Source organism: Spodoptera frugiperda, chromosome 14, assembly GCF_023101765.2.
Source record: "Spodoptera frugiperda isolate SF20-4 chromosome 14, AGI-APGP_CSIRO_Sfru_2.0, whole genome shotgun sequence".
NCBI classification, from domain to species: domain Eukaryota; kingdom Metazoa; phylum Arthropoda; class Insecta; order Lepidoptera; family Noctuidae; genus Spodoptera; species Spodoptera frugiperda.
The window spans coordinates 2,269,354-2,289,233 of record NC_064225.1 but is presented as its reverse complement, the minus strand read 5'-3'; the positions used below and the strand labels follow the sequence as shown (position 1 = coordinate 2,289,233).

At 36.4% G+C, this 19,880-nt stretch overlaps 1 protein-coding gene across 1 annotated transcript in view; it reads left to right on the top strand.

The window, feature by feature from the left end:
• The window catches only part of LOC118279124 (cell adhesion molecule Dscam2), a 185,249-nt gene that overhangs the window by 91,876 nt on the left and 73,493 nt on the right, over nt 1-19,880 (top strand). Inside the window, exon 6 of the mRNA XM_050698496.1 lies at nt 3,867-3,898. Coding sequence (XP_050554453.1) covers nt 3,867-3,898 — 32 coding nt within the window. The remainder of the gene's footprint in view (nt 1-3,866; nt 3,899-19,880) is intronic.

Here is a 19,880-nt window from a genome sequence, read left to right as displayed (position 1 = left end):
GAGACCGCATTCACTACATGAGTTTCTACTTAGTGGTATTAGTGAAGAAAAATACGCTGGAGAGTTTCATAATACTACGTTATGGAAAATGTTGTTCTTTTAATTTTCTTTTTTTGTGATTGTATTAATGTTTTAAATGTCATATTTTTATGATACGAGTATAAGCCGGTAAACGAGCAGACAGATCACCTGATGGTGAACAATCGTCATCGCCCATGGATGCCCGAAACAACAGAGGCGTTACAAGTGCGTTGCCGGCCTTTTGGGATTAGTAATTTAAGGGTTGGGAAATCTGGGATTGGGAAGATTGAGAAGAGGGTAATTGGACCTCCGGTAACCTCACTCACGCAACGAAACACAACGCAAGCGTTGTTTCACGTTATTACTCCGGTCGGGCCAGCCCATTCGTGCTGGAGCATGTCTCTCCCACACTTTCCTCTTCTATAATTTTAGGGAACAGAGAGTAAAGTTCCTTAAGAAAAGGAGGATCCTCCGACCAGGCGAGGTGTTCATGCCTGGCGGGTTTTCTGCTCAACTGTAGTTCGTTGGGATTTTCTATCCGTGTGTATTCGTATGTAAACTTCATATGCGATGCAGGATATTTATGACGTCATCCATTGATATTTCTCGTAGATAGTCTATGTGCGACTGCTGTCATCTGTCACTTGTCAGGTGTCGCCACATAATAATATTGTTATACTAGCTGACCCAGCGAACTTCGTACCGCTTTCGCGTAGCAATGATGCTCTACTTTATTTTGTATAGCTGAGTTATGTATGAGTCCCTATTCAATTTGAATTGGAATCTATAAATATCCTCCATATAAAAATGAATCTATAATTTCCTGATCTCACTATACCTGAAAAGGACTTTACTAATTTAAAAAAAACAAAATATATTTTCATAATAGTGTTTATTTCATAGGATTCAATCATTTCACTGTCCTGCAGGCGCCTTATCGGCTCTGATGACAATTTTGTGATTATCTGATGGCATGCGGTCTAATGCATCGGTCTAATGCAACTAATTCATTGTGTTGAAGGAAAAATGTTTGAAGTTGTTCATCACAATGGATCTCTTTACTGAGTTGTTGTGCGTTGCGCACAACGCTGATCGACTTCTCTTGCTGAATTGTCCATAAAATATATTTGCAAAAATGTATAGTCTTCAACAGGCACTGGCAATAAGGAACCTGTTTGATGATATATTTGAATCCCTGAATCTGCAAGAATATAAATATGTATACAGGCAATTGTATAGCAAATTGTACCACCATGTGGCTCGCAAAATACTGCCACAATACTTTACATCATTTCAAGTTAAAACTACTTTTAACCTCGACATTAAACAGCCTTCCACGGCAGCTTTAGGTAGTAGGCTTTACCAAGAACATCTTGCTCATGCCACTATAAAATACAACATGTTATAAATGTGGCTGATTAAGTCTTCGGATTATAGACTATTATATTATGTATTTGATTTATTGTTTACAAAATAAACACATCACTGACTCGACATATTTTGCACCAGCTACATGGTTTTAAAACTAAAAAAAAACGTTTGCCATTATACTTACTTGCTAAAAGTAGGCAAAAAATTGTCTCGTATAACTTTTGTTGCCCCAAATGATGTCATTTGAAAGCAATTATTGTACTGCTGGATATGAGTCAAAAAATTAACCAATGAATGTAGTGGCTCTGGTGGCGGTACCAATGGCGTCAATTTGACTTGGCCGCTGGCGCAACACAATCCAGAGGCTTCATTTTTTAATTTCAATCCCAATGTGGACACACAATGTTCATTAGTCCAATAGCAACAATTTGCTCTGAACTGTAATCAATTGCCACATTATAACTGAATGCAGCTTTGTGGGGATTAAACACAACATTTCTATCTTGATATCGATTCAGTTCAAGTTCATTTCGCGCTTCGCGATGCTCATTAGTTTGATTTGCTCTTATATTTCTTTGACTTGCCGTATTTCGAGTTCTGCGGCCTAAGCTTGTACGTCTGGTTGGTAGCATTGTTTAAAACGAAATTCCAACTGAAAATAAAAAGCTCTCATACATTTTCTGCATAACCGTGTATACCAAATTGTAGTATTTCGTAGTCACCAAAAGTTACTAAAAATCAATAATGAGGATGTGAACTTACCTTGATTAACAAACACTTATTAGCAAATAAAAATCTTCTTAGTCTTTAAAACTCGAAGAAATATTATGATAATCTCTCAGAAATATTGAAAAATATACATTTAATTTTGCATAATAATATTTAAAAAAACGCGCAATACGAATGTCAATGTCATTCACACCAATAGACTATATTGAAAGAGCATCGTTTGTTCGAAAACGTGAATAGAAACTTACACACAAAATAAATTTCTGAACACACGCGTAACTGTTGATAATTTGTCATTATTTCTGAACGCACGCATAATTCATATTTGAGGAATTTCTATTAATGCTTAATGCACTTTTCAACATTTTCAATAGATTAAAAAAAATACAGACAATTGTTTATTCACCCTTTTCATAGTTTATGCATAAATGTCAATCATTATTTACAGAATTTGAATTTAGAAACAACAAATATTTGACATGTACAAATGAAAATTTATCGAATCTAGCTTTTGCCCGCGACTTCGTCCGCGTAGTGGTGTTAGTGGTCAAAATGCTGCCGTATGTCATCTAAAATGTGAATTACTTGAGAATATGTTACTGTTAGCATTTTTAAAGATATGTATTCCAAAGAAACCACGACCGCCGATTCATCATTTTATAATCATGATGAAAAGTAGCCAAGGTTATCTATATTATTATCCTTTAATTTCCTATATATTGCCTATCAATAAAAAAATACATTGTTTCGTTGTTATATTCCAAAAAAAAAACATTCGTGCAAGCGTAACCTCAACACAAACAGGATTACTTTCGCATTTATAACATTAGTATGGTAGTAGGGATATTGGCGATTTAAATAAGTATATGTGTATTTAAATAAGTATTAACGAAAATGACGAATTTTCAAGCAAACATTAATCTCCTCTATCAAACATACTACGCCTTCTACCCTTTTATTAAAAAGTAGCCTGTTCTTTCGCTCCTCATTACGTGTCTAAATACAAAATTTCACTGTTACAGCTTTAAAAATGACGAATTTCCATATGACCATTCATCCCCTATTTTTACCCACTCTCCCGTATTTTTTGCAATAAAAAGTACACCATGTTCTTTCGTTTATCTTTAAGTGTCTAAATACAAAGTTTCACTGTTACAGCTTTTAAAATGACGAATTTACATATGAGCAGTCATCCCCTCTTTTTACCCATTCTCCGCTATTTTTTTGCAATAAAAAGTATCAAGTAAGGTCTATTCTATCTCAGTACCAAATTTCATCAAAATCGGTTCACTGGTTTATGCGTGAAAGCGTAATTACAGACAGACAGAGTTACTTTCGCATTTATAATATTAGTAGGGAATCTATAGCATTTGTTTTTTAGTATCCAATAGCATTTATCCAACAATGAACTTTATCCAATAGCAATAAAGCTCAAATTGACTCTACGTATTAGTTAGAAAACGTTTGTATGGGATAAAGGAAAGGGCAGTTTTTAGGGTTTTTCCGTCAATTATTTGATATTTTCTCACCTTTTAAACCTTCCCTGGACTTCTACAAATAATTCAAGACCAAAATTTGCCAAATCGGTCCAGCCGTTCTCGAGTTTTAGCGAGACAAAGGAATAGCAATTGATTTTTATATATATAGATTTGTGTACTTTAGATATATCTCTACCCATCCCCTTGAGAAATAATAAAGCACTTTAAAACGACGTCATAATACAAAAACACCTTTTTATTTTGCAGATCCGAATCCAGAAGCACGGAAACAATGCTAGGTAAGTTCTAGGCGGACGTTTGTTTAAAATATTCAAACATACTATTTGACTTTTAGCATACTTTCAGACTGTGAAACGGTACGGTTATAGCTTTGAATAGTAGAGTGAGAAGCATTTCGAAAATGTTATGTTCTGTAACGTTTTATTATATGTATGTGTATAATGTGTTAAATTATGCTGGGATTTTTCTGTTAAGGTGTAAATTGAGTAGATGGTGAAAATTCTATTTAAGTGTATTTATTAAATAGTGAGTTGATAAAAGAAAAGCGATATAGGTGTGCTACGAAGCCATCATGCTACCACAGATAGCGCCTAGTTAGGCTGATTCCTAATCGGCAGCTGCGAACTACTTAGCGGGTTTACCGGGGCTCCGGCTCAAAAAGTAGGGGTAGGAACGGGGTCGTTTTTAGTCAGTAAGAGTCTGACAATACCTCTCGCCTCACCCAAGGCGGAAGAAGTCATTGGATGATTTTACCCATTAAGAAAAGTCTGAAAAATACTATGCTGAAAATCTCATCGAAATCGATTCAACTAAACGCAAGATAATTGCACATAACTACATTTTTTTTATTAATTTCTTAAGTTATTGTGTTAATTATCACGCTATGCAAATAGGGAGGGGCAGATTCTTCTACTACAGGCATTTTTGTCTAAAAGATGATTCTGTACACACTTTTGTAAAGAGATTTTTGACACAATAAATTATTCTTATTCTTACATAAACATACACACACACATACCACCTCTTTTTTTGAAATCGGTTAAAAAACAAATATAAAATTAATCTTAACCCACAGCCCAAAAAAAGCGTCAGTCACTCAGCGAATTACGTTACAAGATCCCATAACTTAATTTGATCCTGTTTTTCTTCGATTTCTCTCCCCACTTGACGAGCTGTTTCAAACGAGAGCAAAAAGTAATTGTTTTCAAACATAGAACAAACATCTTCGTTCGAACTCGAGTACTTTCGGCAACACTCGAGACGTCCGTTCGTTTAGTTTCGCTAAATGCACTTTAGACCCGAAGTTTCGTCGGTGTATTGTTTGGGGAGTGGATTTGTAAAGAATATGTTTCTTTGTTTGTCTGTTCGTTCGTGATGTGTTTGGTTTGGTGCTTTGTTGTAGTTGTCAGTTTAAGATTTGTTCCGATTTGATCCCCAGTGATGTTATAATAGTGTTTTCTTGTAAACCACTTAAGACATAAATCATATTGTGCCACTAGTTTTTAACTTCTAGTATAAATGTACCCTGTGTATTGTATCTGTGTACTCAATTATCTCTTTAAGCTGTAAGGAAAGATATTCCATGAAAACATACCCTAATTTTCTGCTAACTAACTCAAGATACTCGCAACTTTGTCCTGAGATGCAAATCATATGCCATGACATCGAAACCACAAATTTCACACTTAACACAAACACAATACAGCTCATATCACTTCTCTAAACAAACACAGCAGTGATATCAATAAACGCGAAACTGGCAAAGTAAATCAAAATTGATAACGATACCCCATGTACACGGAACGCCGCTGATAACAAAATTGAGTTCACTCGAACTTCCAGACAAAATTCCATTGAATTTACAAAGTGTTCTAAGCTCGTTACAGAATACATTTTGTTCCAACAACAGAACAACACAACGTGCTTCAAACATTCCACGAATTTAGGAAATTTTGGGCGAAACTTTTCTCGCAGTATCGAACAAAATTTGAGAAGGGACCCTGAAAAGTTAACAGTACCATTGTCACCTTTTGAAACCTTTATCTCGATGGCGGAATGAAATCTGAAGGGAAGATCAAAGGCTTTTGAGGATAAATTCTCAAAATGCCTCCCCCCAAAATGCCCTCCATAAATCAGGCACACCTGTGAAAAATTCAGCGTTTCGAAACGTTTATGGATCGAAAAAGAAATCTCGGGAATGTTTCGTGAAACAGGAAAGTTTTTGAGAACGTCGAAGAACGAAAGTGTTTGGGAGAACGGGATGCTTCGAGTTTTTCTTCGTAAAATCTTTAAGATTCTTTCGTGAAATAATTTCTTAAATTTATTATGGTGTTTATCTAAGATCTTATCTTTTAGGGTGATTTTCCACCAGAGATGTGCTATGCTAAGTTGCATGCGTTTGGCTTCCACAATCATATTTATTTGTACACATAGTTTAGCACTGACAGAAACGTGTTTATATAAGATATTTTTTTTTTTTTTTTGTATGGAAAATGCGTGCTGTATGACTTCTCTACTATCGATACATCGCATACTTGAGCTGCGCATCTTCCTGCTGCAGCTACTTTGCGGTGGCGCATCTTCATAACACATCTTACTCGCACAGCTACATAGCTTAGTATCAGTAGAAACGGTCACATAGTTTCACAACTTAGCTATTACATCTTCGCAGCATAGCTACATAGCACATCTCTGGTGGAAAAGCACCCTCATAATAGTATTTTTTTTTTTTTGAAGCCATCAGCCAATTTTAAGATTTACTCTAGATTTTTTCAATCGTCTTTTATTACTACGACTATAAAGTTTAGAATTGTAGGTCCTATGATAGGATCCAGTCTGAAAGAAGCGGATGGTGCTAAAACTTAACATTTTGCAATATCTGTTTACGATTCGACAACATTCCAAGTACTAACTCTAGATCGTCAAGAACGGCTGTAGAACGATAAACGTTTATTTTTTTTTAACAAAAGTTTTTTTACTAAAATATCTTTAGACGAGAGTTTGAATGTCAAGCCAAGTAAATTCGGGAGCTGCGGAATAACCCGGAGCTGCGGACTATCTTACATGTTTACCGGGGCTCCGGTTTCGAAAAGCAGGAGTGGGAACGGGGTGGTTTTTAGTCAGTAAGTGTCTGAAACTTCCTCTCGCCTAAAAAAGGCCAGCAACACACTTGTAACGCCTCTGGTGTTTCGGGTGTCCTTGGGTGACGGTGATTGCTTAACATTAGGTGATCCGTCTGTTTGTTTACCGGCTTATACCATAAAAACTATCTACTTTCATAAAATATCAAGCATAGTTACGTGATACTTTCAAACTAATTCTATGTTTAAGTGTGGAAGCGCCAAACTTCGACATGAATGGGCCAGCTCGATCGGAATGATACCACGGCCTCACACGAAACCAAAATGAAACAACGCTTGCGTTGTGTGAGGTTCCCACCTTCCTAACCCCCAAAAGATCAGCAACGCACTCGAAACGCCCTTATACCAAAAAAATAGTATCTATCCACCGCTATACCTTCAGTAAATATCAAGAATAGTTACATGTCTACCTTCTAAGCTAGTTTTACATACGTGAACCCTGCTATCTATTCGACCTAGTGTCGTCCAGACGTCCTTTTGTATAATTTGAACATTCCTTTCTTTTAGATATTTTCAAGGCACCGTGATATATATGAGAAAGGAGTAAGTTTATCTGATTTATAGTCATTGTATTCAGTGAGAAAGTATTTTTGAAACTTTTTTTTTCAGTTTCGGTGACTTTCTCTTCTCATTGTTTTTTTTTTCGTCGTCTGCTAGGCTTTCGTGTTCGCGGTTTTGTTTGTTTTCAGTGCCAGCCATATTATATTTTTTGGTTGAAGAATTGAATTTAGAATAGGGTAGATGACTAATTTTTATTTTAATGTCCGTCTTGTAGATTGTTTTAAAATATTAGACAGGTATTTTTTATTTTCTTACGGAAACAAATACACTCTTGACGTCACTTCTACATTAAGATTTTCTCCTGTGTCATGGGTGCGTTTACAAATATACAAGTTCACATACACATGACACCCAGACCCGAAACAAAAATCTCCGTGCGGATCACATAAAGAGTTTTCTGTGCGGAAATCGAACCTGCAAAACGTTGGGTGCCGGTCCACCAGCCACCGCATACAACCGTGCGAGTATACACGCTTTGACTGACTCAGTCATTTATCCCAGTCATATATTTAAATACTACTTTCAATAATATCACACAAACAGTTGTTCCGTGCGGGAATCGAACGCTACACGTTGCGTGGCAGCCGGTCTACCAGCCACCGCGCCAACCGTGCAGTCGAGTATATGCTTTGACTGAGTCTATTTAAATACTAATAATGGATGCTATAATATCTCAGTAACCTTTTATGTAAAATAATTATACAAATGAAATAATGTAATACAGCAAAATGTCAACATACTTTCGTATATTCAATTTTAAAACTCTCAACCCGACTCAGCCGCGATTACGAACAGTCGCAAAACAATTTTGAACCCTAAAACAAGAGTGCAAAGAATTCAATTTACATTTTGAGGTAACACGACCGCATAAATTTGGTACTTGCGAAATTCTGAGTTGCGTAGGCTGGTGTATATCGGTCGTTTGGTACAGACTATAGCCCTCGGTCCCATGAGCGACGTAGTGAAATACAAAGCTTTACGAAATTACTGAGACCTTCTTCCTACCTGTACGGAAAATGTTTTAAATTAAACGTTTAAAAATAGACACACGTTCTTGTTAAGAAAATAGACAAGGTGGTTATTAGGAATTTAATTATCTTTTTTGATCTTTTTCATTAGCTTGTAACTATTGTACTAGAAAAAAGTTTGTTTTCCCATTGTGAAATAAAGAGTTTTAATCACCATCATCATGAGCCAGCTTCTCACGGTTTTTTTATGATATAAGCCGGTAAACGAGCAGACGGATTACCTGATGGTTAGCAATCGCCGATGCCCATGGACCTTTTGGTAGTTAGGATTTTAAGGAATTTAAGGTGATTGAGAAGGGGGTAATTGGGCCTCCGTTAACCTCACTGACACAACGAAGATCGCACGCTTTGTTTCACGTCGGTTTTCTGAGAGGCCGTGGTATAACTCCGGTCGAGCCGACCTCTTCGTGCCAAAGCATGGCTCTCGCACACTCGGTGACTTGACGATTACAAACTAATGATTTGAAATAATTCTCAGTACACCTCTCCTTTAATCATATCAGAGATATATCTCAGCTCTAGTTCAACATAAATTAGTAGACCTTTTTTTTATCCTATGGCAGAGATAGAATTTTACTCTAGTTCAACATAATCTGCCTTTGAGACACGCACAAAATCAGCCAAAAATACACCGCCAACGCGCAAAATAAATATACAAGAAAATTTTCTACCTTGTCGCCTCAATTCGCTCATCACAGACGTCAAATAAAAAGGATCGTCGACAGTTCACCTTTTGTTATTTGTATGCCTTTTCCAAGTCAATTGGTAGTTCAAACTTAGCTTATTTCCTATGGGAAATTTCTTTCAGACGATGTAGATACGGCTAAATTGATTCTGTAGAAGTAAGGACAGTATAATAAACTTTAATGGGGGATTTCTTTATTTTTTTAAGTGTATTTTTTCTGTTTTGGTGTAACTTTTAGGGTCTGTTTGAGTTTGGAGCGTGGTTGTTAGTTGAGTGTGAAAGTTGGTTTTCGAGTGATATTTGTTTTTGAAAGTTTAGACGTTTTTTTAGGGGGAGGAAAATCTAGCACCTAGCTTCACTGACGAACAGACTGACTGTTTATTATTTATTTTTTTATTTGTTAACATTTTAAATGAACCTATTTATGATTTAACTGAAATAAATGATTTGACTTTGACCACCAGGGCAGTTTTAGTGTGATAAAAATCAAACAAACTATTTTTTATTTTCAAAAATTTCAAGCCTTTTTTAAAGATTTTCCGCCAGAAATAAAAAGCTTGGTTAGATTTAGAGTTTTTATAGAATTTCATGCCATAAAACTAGGTACCTCAAACTCAACACTAGCGCCATCTACCATCCACCCCCCACCAAAAACAAAACAATTACCGCAATGAATACCCAAGATACAGAATTAATACCATCCTTTCCATTCCCACATTTGCCATTTACAACCTCTAAAAGCAATTAATACATCGAAAACTCCAAAGCATGTACACACGACCACATAAGTTTTGCAATATATTGTTCGTATGTAACGTTAATTAACAGACACTGAGTGGTGTTGGGTACTCTTAATTAGTAAAGTTTGGGCGAGCGGTCACCTAATCTCGTGAAGGGTCGAACTACGTAGATACACATTCATAAGTAAAGCGCTTTCTCTGTTGTAGGTTTGAGGTCTGTCCTCTTTAATTTTAACTAGGCTTTTTCTATTTATTGCTGGTTATTTTGCTAAGTATAATGGTTGGGTAGGGTAAAGTGTTATTGCTTTTTTCGTGCATCCATAGTACACGTACAGTTTTCCACTTTTATAGGATAGGATGAGATGTTTGTGATAAGATGACAACTGATAGGCAACTTGCTGATAGGGTGACACACGTGTCTTCTTTTGTCTCTTCAAAATCAAAATCAAAGTCAAAATTACACTCATAGTCAAAATCAAAATCAAAGTCACAGTCACAGTCACAGTCACAGTCACAGTCAAAGTCAAAGTCAAAATCATAGTGAAAGTCAAAAGTCAAGATAATTTAATTCAATAAGACCAGAAAGGAAAGAAAAATATACGTCAACTCATTACAATAACTGGCAAAAGTGGGCATTACCCCTTACACGCCAACATTTGGATTCTCATTCGGCGTGACTGACTAAACTTAAATCGTTCTTCAGAAGTAAACGTGTTCCAGCTAATGATGATTGTCACCTCAGTCTATATCTATACTTAATGAAAGTTGAGGTAAATACAGACGAAACCACATATGACAACTAATTAACAAAAGTTAGGAAAGTAACTAAAGATATCCCTATATCTAGCCTAAACAATTTGCGCCCCACACCACAAAACAGTTCCAAGGAAACCCTAAGTTGTTTGATTAGTTTTGATCTTCAAGGATTAAAGTTTTAAGTACTGTTGACTTCCAAAGTCTGGGTTTATGAGCGATACTGTTGAAAATCAAATAGCTACATGCTCTCAAGGGATCCGATCGTAAATCTGAGTAGGTTATGTTTGGGTTCAACTTAGATGGGGATTATAATATATGAAGGGTAAAGGTACTTGTTCAAGCCATGTGGCCAAGGAGGTCTGTTTCTCAAATTGGGTGTTGTCGGTAATTTAGTAGATAGGTGTTATGCAGGATCATTATTGAATATTTTATTGTAAGAAGTAGTAATGTTAGCGAGGATTGGTATTGTGGCGACAAATGATATACAGTATGGATATCACTCATATAATTTAAATGAAACTACAAGTAGTACTCGTCCACAGAAGCATAATACAAATAAATATTTCAACGAAAACATTTTTTTTTCTAATAAAATAAATGATGAAATTAATCAAGTATTACATTCTATGGGATAAGTGAATATGTTGACTGTGAAACTGTTGTGTTTCTTGACCAAAGAAGATGCTGTTTCTGGAAAGAGTATTCAAATTAGGTCAAAAAGAAAAATGCACTTTTTGGCTTACCTACTGGGCCTCACCATTTTTCGTGTATTATCAGCCAAGAGATAACAAATATGTGGTTTAAATTAAATCATAAGAGGTTTCCCCATACGGTATGAAGGGTAAAGGTACTTGATGAAGCTGTGACCAAGAAGGTCTGGTTCTCAAATTGGGTGTTGTCGGTAATTTAGTAGATAGCTGCTGGGTAGGATCATTATTGAATGTTTTATTGCAAAGACAAGTACTATTGTCCACAGAAGCATTATACAACTAAACATTTGAACGTAATAAAATGCTAAAATTAAAATTTTCGTTCAAAATAAATAATGAAATTAATTAAGTATTGCATCCTCAGCATCAGCTTCATTTTTCTTGACCACAGAAGAGCGGTAATGTTATAGGTTGACTAGAAAAGTTACGGACATGTGGCGCGGTAGTTGTAATGCCGTATTTGTAAAGAGTGTTCAAAGTGAAAAATACACTTTTTGGCTTAACTACAGGGCCTATTTCGCTCATTTTTCGTATATTATCAGCCAAGATGATAACAAATAATATATGTGGTTTAAATTAAGTCATAAGAGGTTTCCCCATACGGTACGAAGGGTAAAGGTACTTGTTTAAGCCATGTGACCAAGGAGGTCTGGTTTTCAAATTGGGTGTTGGCAGTAATTTAGTAGATAGGTGTTATGCAGGATCATTATTGAATGTTTTATTGTGACAGTAGTAGGTAGGTAGTAAGCGAGGATTGGTGTTGTTGCGACACATGAAATAATGACAGACAACAGAAGCCGACCAGATAATAATCGACGAGTATATCAACGGATGACATCAGAAATCCTAGTACTGCCGATTTGAATAATTCGAGCAGAACTCACATTTCTGTCTAGCCTTAGGGAATATAAATAGTCTATTTGTCGATGAAGATTATAGGCTATATAACATCATGCTACGAACAATAGGAGCCAACCAGAACGAAACGAGCGGAAGTAGCTATTTTGAGATATTCCTAATGTTCATACTATTTCTAATATTTTACCCAGAAACTATCTCTACATATCAAAAACGCAAAAAAAATATCATAAATTTTCATAACACAAAAGTTCCGTAAATAATTCACTTCCAAACTACAAAAAAAAAACAATTCACATGTTTTAAAACTCACACACATAGCTACAGATCTAGCTACTCTAAACCAGTATAAACTGACCCCTGAATTTAAAAAAAATACATGCAAAGCGAGACCAAGATAAATTGGTTATGTGTAACTTCATCTGCAACTGCTACAGATCTAGCTACAAATAACCAGTATAAACTGACCGCTGAATGTAAAGAAATTACATCAAAAGCGAGACCAAGATAAATTGGTTAGTGTAACTTCATCTGCAAACTGCTCACAAACTTTTATATTAACAGCCGTCAGCGTACAGCATATTGGACGAACTTTATAAATATGAACATAGAACAATAGTCTTTGGAACTAGAGTAACGAAACACAGACAATATGGTATATAACTCTATGAAAATATCTGGTATGAATTGTTTTGTATGGTTGGAGTATTTGAATGTGCTGTTGTTTTGTTTGAAATATGCGTTTTTCGTTCGTTTTGTTTGAATTGAATGGATGATTGAATAGGCCGCGCTTATTAACGACTAATTAGTTCTATTACCATCATTAGCCTGTTCTCGTCCACTGCTGGACATTGGCCTCTCTAATTCTATATTATAATGAAAATGTGCTTTATGATATAAACCTATTGATGAATGATTTCTATTTACTTCAACGTAGTTTTAAGATAGTATTTTTACCATCCATGTCACTAGGGGATTAGGAATTTAAGGGTTGTTGGGGAATCGGGAAGATTGGGTAATTGGACCTCCGGTAACCTCACGCAACGCAAGCGTTGTTTCACGTCGGTTTTCTATGAGGCCGTTTTCTATCACTCCGGTCGAGCCGGCCCATTCGTGCCGAAGCATGGCTCTCCCACACTTAACAACTGTATTTATCATACATCAACAGCCTATAAGTAGCCATTGCTGACCAAAGGCTTCTTCTCACATAAAGACATCAACTTAAAATTCCAATCTCTCCCGCCCTGGGTGAGGCTCTCTCTCTCTCTCTCTCCTGCTTTGAACGAATAAGTATGATCCTACAACGTGATTCTATCACAAATGACCTTGAAAACATTACGCAACACTTGTTTGCTTAAACCCTTCAATCCGTGCTTACTGCTTAACTTAAACTTGTGTTAACTTGAACTATGTTACGACCGACATAAGCTAAGTACCAAACTTAAGCAATTATTAAGTCACCAGAGTATTTCAAGTTGTAGGCATCTTCGCTAAGATTTATTAAAGGGATCTTGATTAGTGAAAACATGAGATTAAATGCCAGTTTTCATGAATATCTCCTAAATTGTAAGGGAACCCTAAGCTAAGATAGGTGACACTTAATTATATTTTAATTTTCATCAACATATAGGTGCTTTTCCATAAGAGATGTGCTAGACTACGTTGCTGTGAATGCGTTTGACTTCCAACAATCATATTCATTGGTTTACATAGCTTAGCACTGGTGGAAACGGACTCAGCTGAGCTATGTTTTTTATATGGAAAGATGCGTGCCCTTATTCTATAAAAAAGAGCACTAAGTTTACATCTTAATTGGACAATTTTTTTTTCGCGTAGGCAGTTAAGACATGTATAAGAGATTGGTAAATTACATATTACATATTTAAATAAACTATTTAATAAATAAAGACATTGTAATAGAATTTCAAAACGTAAACACCTAATATTAAGTACTAAATTAGAATGAAGCTAATTTCCACATTTTAATTACAAACACCCTTTTACAACTTATAAGTAAATGTTCAATATAAGTAATAATATACTCTATTATATATAACAAAAGGCTCATTTTACAAACTATAAACCGACGTTAACTGGAACAACTAGGAGGAAATGAGTCGGAAATTGAAAAACGCTCAATGCGAATCTGACAGGCGTGTAATGAAATGTTTAGTTCTACTCTATATAACAGATATTTGCATAGAAATATGATTTTTCTTTTTGTAATGTAAATTGTGTGATTGACTGGGATATGATATAAAAACAAGAAGTGTGGGAGAGCCATGCTACGGCACAAATGGGTTGGCTCGACTGGAGTGATACCACGGCCTTATAGAAAACTGACGTGAAACAACGCTTGCGTTGCAACGCTTTGGTTGGATGAGTGAGTTACAGGGGGCCCAATTACTATCCAATCTTCCCAATCCCCGATTCCTCAACAACACTTAAATACCTAACCTCCAAAAGGCAACGCACTTGTAACGCCTCTAGTGTTTTGGGTGTCAATGGGCGGCGGCGATTACTTACCGGTGATCTGTCTGCTTGTTTATCGGTTTATACCTTAAAGAATAGAAAAATGGAATTAATGTGCTTTTTTGAAGTGAAAATTACGTAGTATTGTGATGTTTTCACTTTTTCAAAAAATATTTGCATGGTGTCAGGATATATACCAATACAAAAGAATATAACTATTCTTTTTAATAATAAAAACATATTGTTTACGATATCTCGAGATTGCTCATCATTCTCACATTGTGTATCCGTTGCACGCTGTAGGCAAACCCTATCACTCCTGTCGCCACCTAAGGAGTGACCAACTAGTTCTACGCACTATAACAATACTGCTTTTTTAACTAGAAACATCAGCCCACTGATATATCCCAAAATAAATCTTTCAGCAAAAACACACATAAAAACAAAAAAACACATAGTAATCAAGTTCAAAATCCAAAATCACACACATCCACACACACGCCCGCATCCACCCTTTAATCTACACATCCTTGCAAAAAAAAATCGAACCATCAAACATTTTGCTGACGACACCAAATCTTTAAACGTACATCTCGTTAAGGTGCGGTCCCATGAACAATGGTTACGTCATGTGATCATTAGAGAACAAAAAAAATGTTCTATCTCCTTATTGTTGGGTATAATGAGCGTGCGTGTTGGAACCAGACTCTATTGAAATTGTGGTAAGGGATTTTAGGCGTGGATAGAAAAGATTATGGTGGTATTTGTGTGTGTGAATATTTTTTGGGTGATGGTGTTATAGAAGTACGATTGCAGTTTCTAACTCGTTGGTCGAGTGGTCGCAAGTGCAACTGCCGGGCAAGGGGTCTCAGGTTCGATTCTCTGGTCGGGTAAAGTACTGATGGGCGATTTTCGATTTTTTGAACGTTTTTAAGTAGTAGTATGGAGTTTGAAATTGTATTCGGTACCGTATATGGCAATAGGCTCACCTTCTATTACATGGGACTTATAACGTAAATGGTGAAAAGTGGGTTTACATTGTACAGTGGCATTGCGTGCCGTAATGTGTACCTCTGCCTACCACTTCGGGGTTAAAAAGATGCCCAGTATAACATTACCCGACCCGAGATCCCTTGTCCGGAAGTCGCTCTTGCGACCACTCGACCTACCTTAGTCTCAGTAAAATAACATAAATGTACGTTCTACCAAAACCCCATTAAGGAACATATTTAACCAAACACTCTACTACCCATCTGCAGCAAAAAGTAAAGAAAAAACAAGTAAAAATAAACCTTATTACAAACAGATAAAGATCATTAAACAAGTCTTCTAACAACATATTTATCCTCGTACTTTATATTGCACTCCATTCAGGGCTGTCCCCTAATCAGTAAAGTTTCCTAATAATAGAGTATAGGGTTGGCACAAAGGCAAGTTAAATTGAGACCTCTAAGAAAAACGGGAGCCCTTGTTTGCAGGGCTCTTGTGATGTAACGAGCATATTACACTGGAGGCCATGTTTTTTAATACAGTCTTGTTTTTTTTTGGCCATTTTAAAGTTAGTTACTGTTAATGCGAAAGTTAATATTATGTTTGTTTGCTTGTTTGTTGTATCTATTTTTATTCTAAACTGCCGATTTTGAATAAAGGTTGGGTTCATTCGTAAAGTTCTATAATACTGTCAAGTTTAATAAGTGCTGCATTCGTTTCCGTTTTGGCTGTTACTAACTAAAACCGAATTTATTTTGTGAATTGTTATGAAAAACGTTATTTTTTAAATACAATATTTAAAAATCATATTAAATAATTATACCGGCAAGCGCAGCGTAGGACATTAACCCACAAGGTGGACAGACGACCTGATTAAGGTCGCAGGGAGCCGCTGGATACAGGTCGCTTCCAACTCACCTATCTGGAAGTCATTGGAGAAGGTCTATGTTCAGCAGTGGACGTCTTGTGACAGATATGATGATGACAAAATAATATTGCCAAACACTGGTTTTTTTTTAAGGGGGAAAATCATCCAATGACTTCTCTCTCAGGGCCCAACACTAGCTACTTAGTCCATTACTTCATTCATGTAGGTACCTACCAAAATCTTTTTGCAATGCCTCTCAAACCTGATACACCAACCATGACAGTCCAATTTAAAAACCGCTCAACTAAAGAGATAGTGAAATTAATTAGTGGAAATCACAATTAATTTACTGTCGTCCTCGAAACCCGGATTAATCAGTATCGAAATAATCACAAAACGTAATCAATTGTATTCAGTACTGATCTATTTATTCTTGTCTTCGATGCCATTGTTTAATGTACTGTTGCTAGGGTTATTATTAGAGTTATTGATTTGTGATACCCGATGACAAATTATATTATAACTAATTGTTGTTTCTGGTTTGGGTGTCATGTGTATGTGAAATTGTATGTTTGTAAACGCCCCCACGATATACGAGAAAATCGTTATGTAGCGCAACGTGCCCAAGCAAACGACTGAATGTTTGTCCGTTAATCACGCTGAAACTATTGAACAATTTTTTATAAAATTTGGTATACAGACAGGGTATAAGCTGACTTGGGTGATAGAATACTTTTTATCCTACGAAAACGCGGGCGAAGCCGCTGGCAGAAGCAAGTTTCTAAGAATACTGACCATTACCTGTCGTATAGCGCAGTGATATAAGAAGAAAAAGTAGCCTAGCTATATCACTCTGCAGCCTTTAACTGTACACAATCTTGTGTACAAAAGTATGTATCTCCAGATACAAACATAATTCCATATAATTATTGCATCGTTGTAAAGTAAAAGAAAGGTAAACTAACACACTTTCGCATTCACAAGGAAGCAAACACTAAAGCATACATTATCTAGTTAAAACTCACATACAACACAAACAAAGAAATTACAACCATCATACACTTTAACAACAATAACAAACCTTACTCCAACACAAATAAAGTGCACATTCACATAACAGACCTTAATTGTACCCTTTTAAACTACAAATAGAGCATATAAAATTGATACACTCTCACAAACTATACAGTACGTTGCAAAACAAATAGAGGACCGTTTTCCATGCACGCCATTGTACTAGCTTGTTAAGGCACAGTTGTAAAGTGACAATTTGCGAGAAGTGGCAAATGGGCCGCCCATTTGGTACAAAGAGATGTATGAGGAACTATGCTTTAAGTAATATTACTTTTTATTTAAGGAAGGAGAAGCTGGTTAATGATGGTTTTGTTTTTTAGGTGTCTTTTAACGGGTTTAGTTTGCTTGACCTGTTTGTTTGGGTGTTATAGTAATTGAATTTTCTTCCTCCTTCTTGACGACAGATCAATCTGATTTTATGTGCACAGGAAGAGTGTACATTAAATCTTTAATGTACTGCACTTAAGAAGAACGGTTCTTAGTGACCATACACATTAAAATCGTTTAATATAAATATATTTTTTGATGATCACTGTCATACATTTCGAGTACTTTTCTACTGGGTGGACCGACATCATCAGCAACTTGTCCCTCGGTGTGAAAAACTAAGGGGAAACTAACATAACAAGTACGGCTCGGGCTCGGCTACGGCACGGCGTTGTTTCGAATTGTGGCTACTGCTAGCTGCCAGCGTGCTTACGGCGCGCCGACTGCGTACTGTAAGCGCGGCTTACAGTCGCCCGCCTCGCTGTCGGCAAGCAGTAAGCAAATGGTCCGTGCGGGCACGTTAACTACGACTCAAGAGGACCACGCGGTAGCCACCCACCTTCAGCTTTTTTGTATTGACGTTATAAAATATATCATACAACATACAATTTAAAGTTCAAATTAAAATGACAAATTAATTGCTCGTTAAGTATCTTATATCCTTTATTTAACAATGGCTTAACAACCAACGGTTCCATGTTCACTGCGTTACTCCAAGACATTATGAACACACGTTTCATTTTAATTATATACTCAAGCATCATAATATACACAATAAAAGCGGCTTGTTCAATCAAAGGGACCCTTTCCATACAAATGTTAGATATTAAATTTTACCTCAAAATGTTGTACTGTTACACCGTAGTGTAAGAATGTTCTTTGTTAGGGAACCAGATAGGAATAGATGCTGTCTTTATCATTATTTTAGACGTAAAAATATCCGGAGCTGCGGACTACCTAGCGGGTTAATCGGGGCTCCGGCTCGAAAAGCAGGAGTAGGAACGGGGTGGTTTTTTAGACATTAAGAATCTGACCCTCCTTCTCGCCTCTCCCAAGGCAGAAGAAGTCATTGGATGATATTCCCCTCTAAAAAATTAATCAGTGCCCTTAGTACGAGTTTGTTGTTGTTTAAAGAGATCGTATGAAATTGAATTGAGCATTCGGCGCTTTGATTGGTTGGTTCGTTGGTGGTAGCGGTTTTTTTAAACCACCACGGTGGCAAGACGCACAATGTTCACCTTATGGTAAATGGTTACCATGGTCTATGAACGTTTGCCTTGCCGACCATTTCGGCTTTGGCTGTCATGTGAAATTGTATGTTTGTAAACGCACCCAAGACACACAAAAGAAAATCCTAGAGTAGGGCAACAACGTTCATTAAAAAAACCAAACTTTTACAAATACAGAACGGTGTAACACAGTCCCTCATTGAAAGCAATTTGTTTATCGCAACCTGTTAAAATTCCGCCATAGCTAGCTGTGACAAGGGTCTTAAAATTTTATCGAGTCGACAAGGCGTTACGTCTCTAATAAATGTTACAAGTTAGGACTCAGTGAATACAGTTATTATTTGAAAATTTGACTGTAAACCGTTTGTATTCGGTGTAAGTATTAATATAATAAAAGGGATTCGAATTCAATATTCTGAATTTTGAAAGTGAATATGAATTTTGTTGCTGATTTGAAGAGTGTTTGGAGTGTTTCTTTGTGGTGATCTTTCTTAGTTTCTAATGGAAGATTTGTATTATCCTCTATCTTTGTATGATAGGTAGAGTTTAAATATGTACTTTGGGTTGCTTTTCTACCAGAAATGTACTATGCTACGTTGCTGTGGATGCGTTTGGCTTCCACCAATCATATTTATTGGTACATATAGCTTAGCACTGGTGGAAACGGACTTAAATAGATCTTTCCATATAAAGAACACATGTGTGACTGGGCAACCGGCTGCCGCGTAACGTGTAGCGGGTTCGATTTCCACACGGAGCAACTCTTTGTGTGATCCACAAATTGTTGTTTCGGGTCTGGGTGTGATGTGTATGTGAATATGTGTATAAACGCACTCACGACACTGGAGAAAACCGTAGTGAGGGGCAACGTTTTCTTTTAAA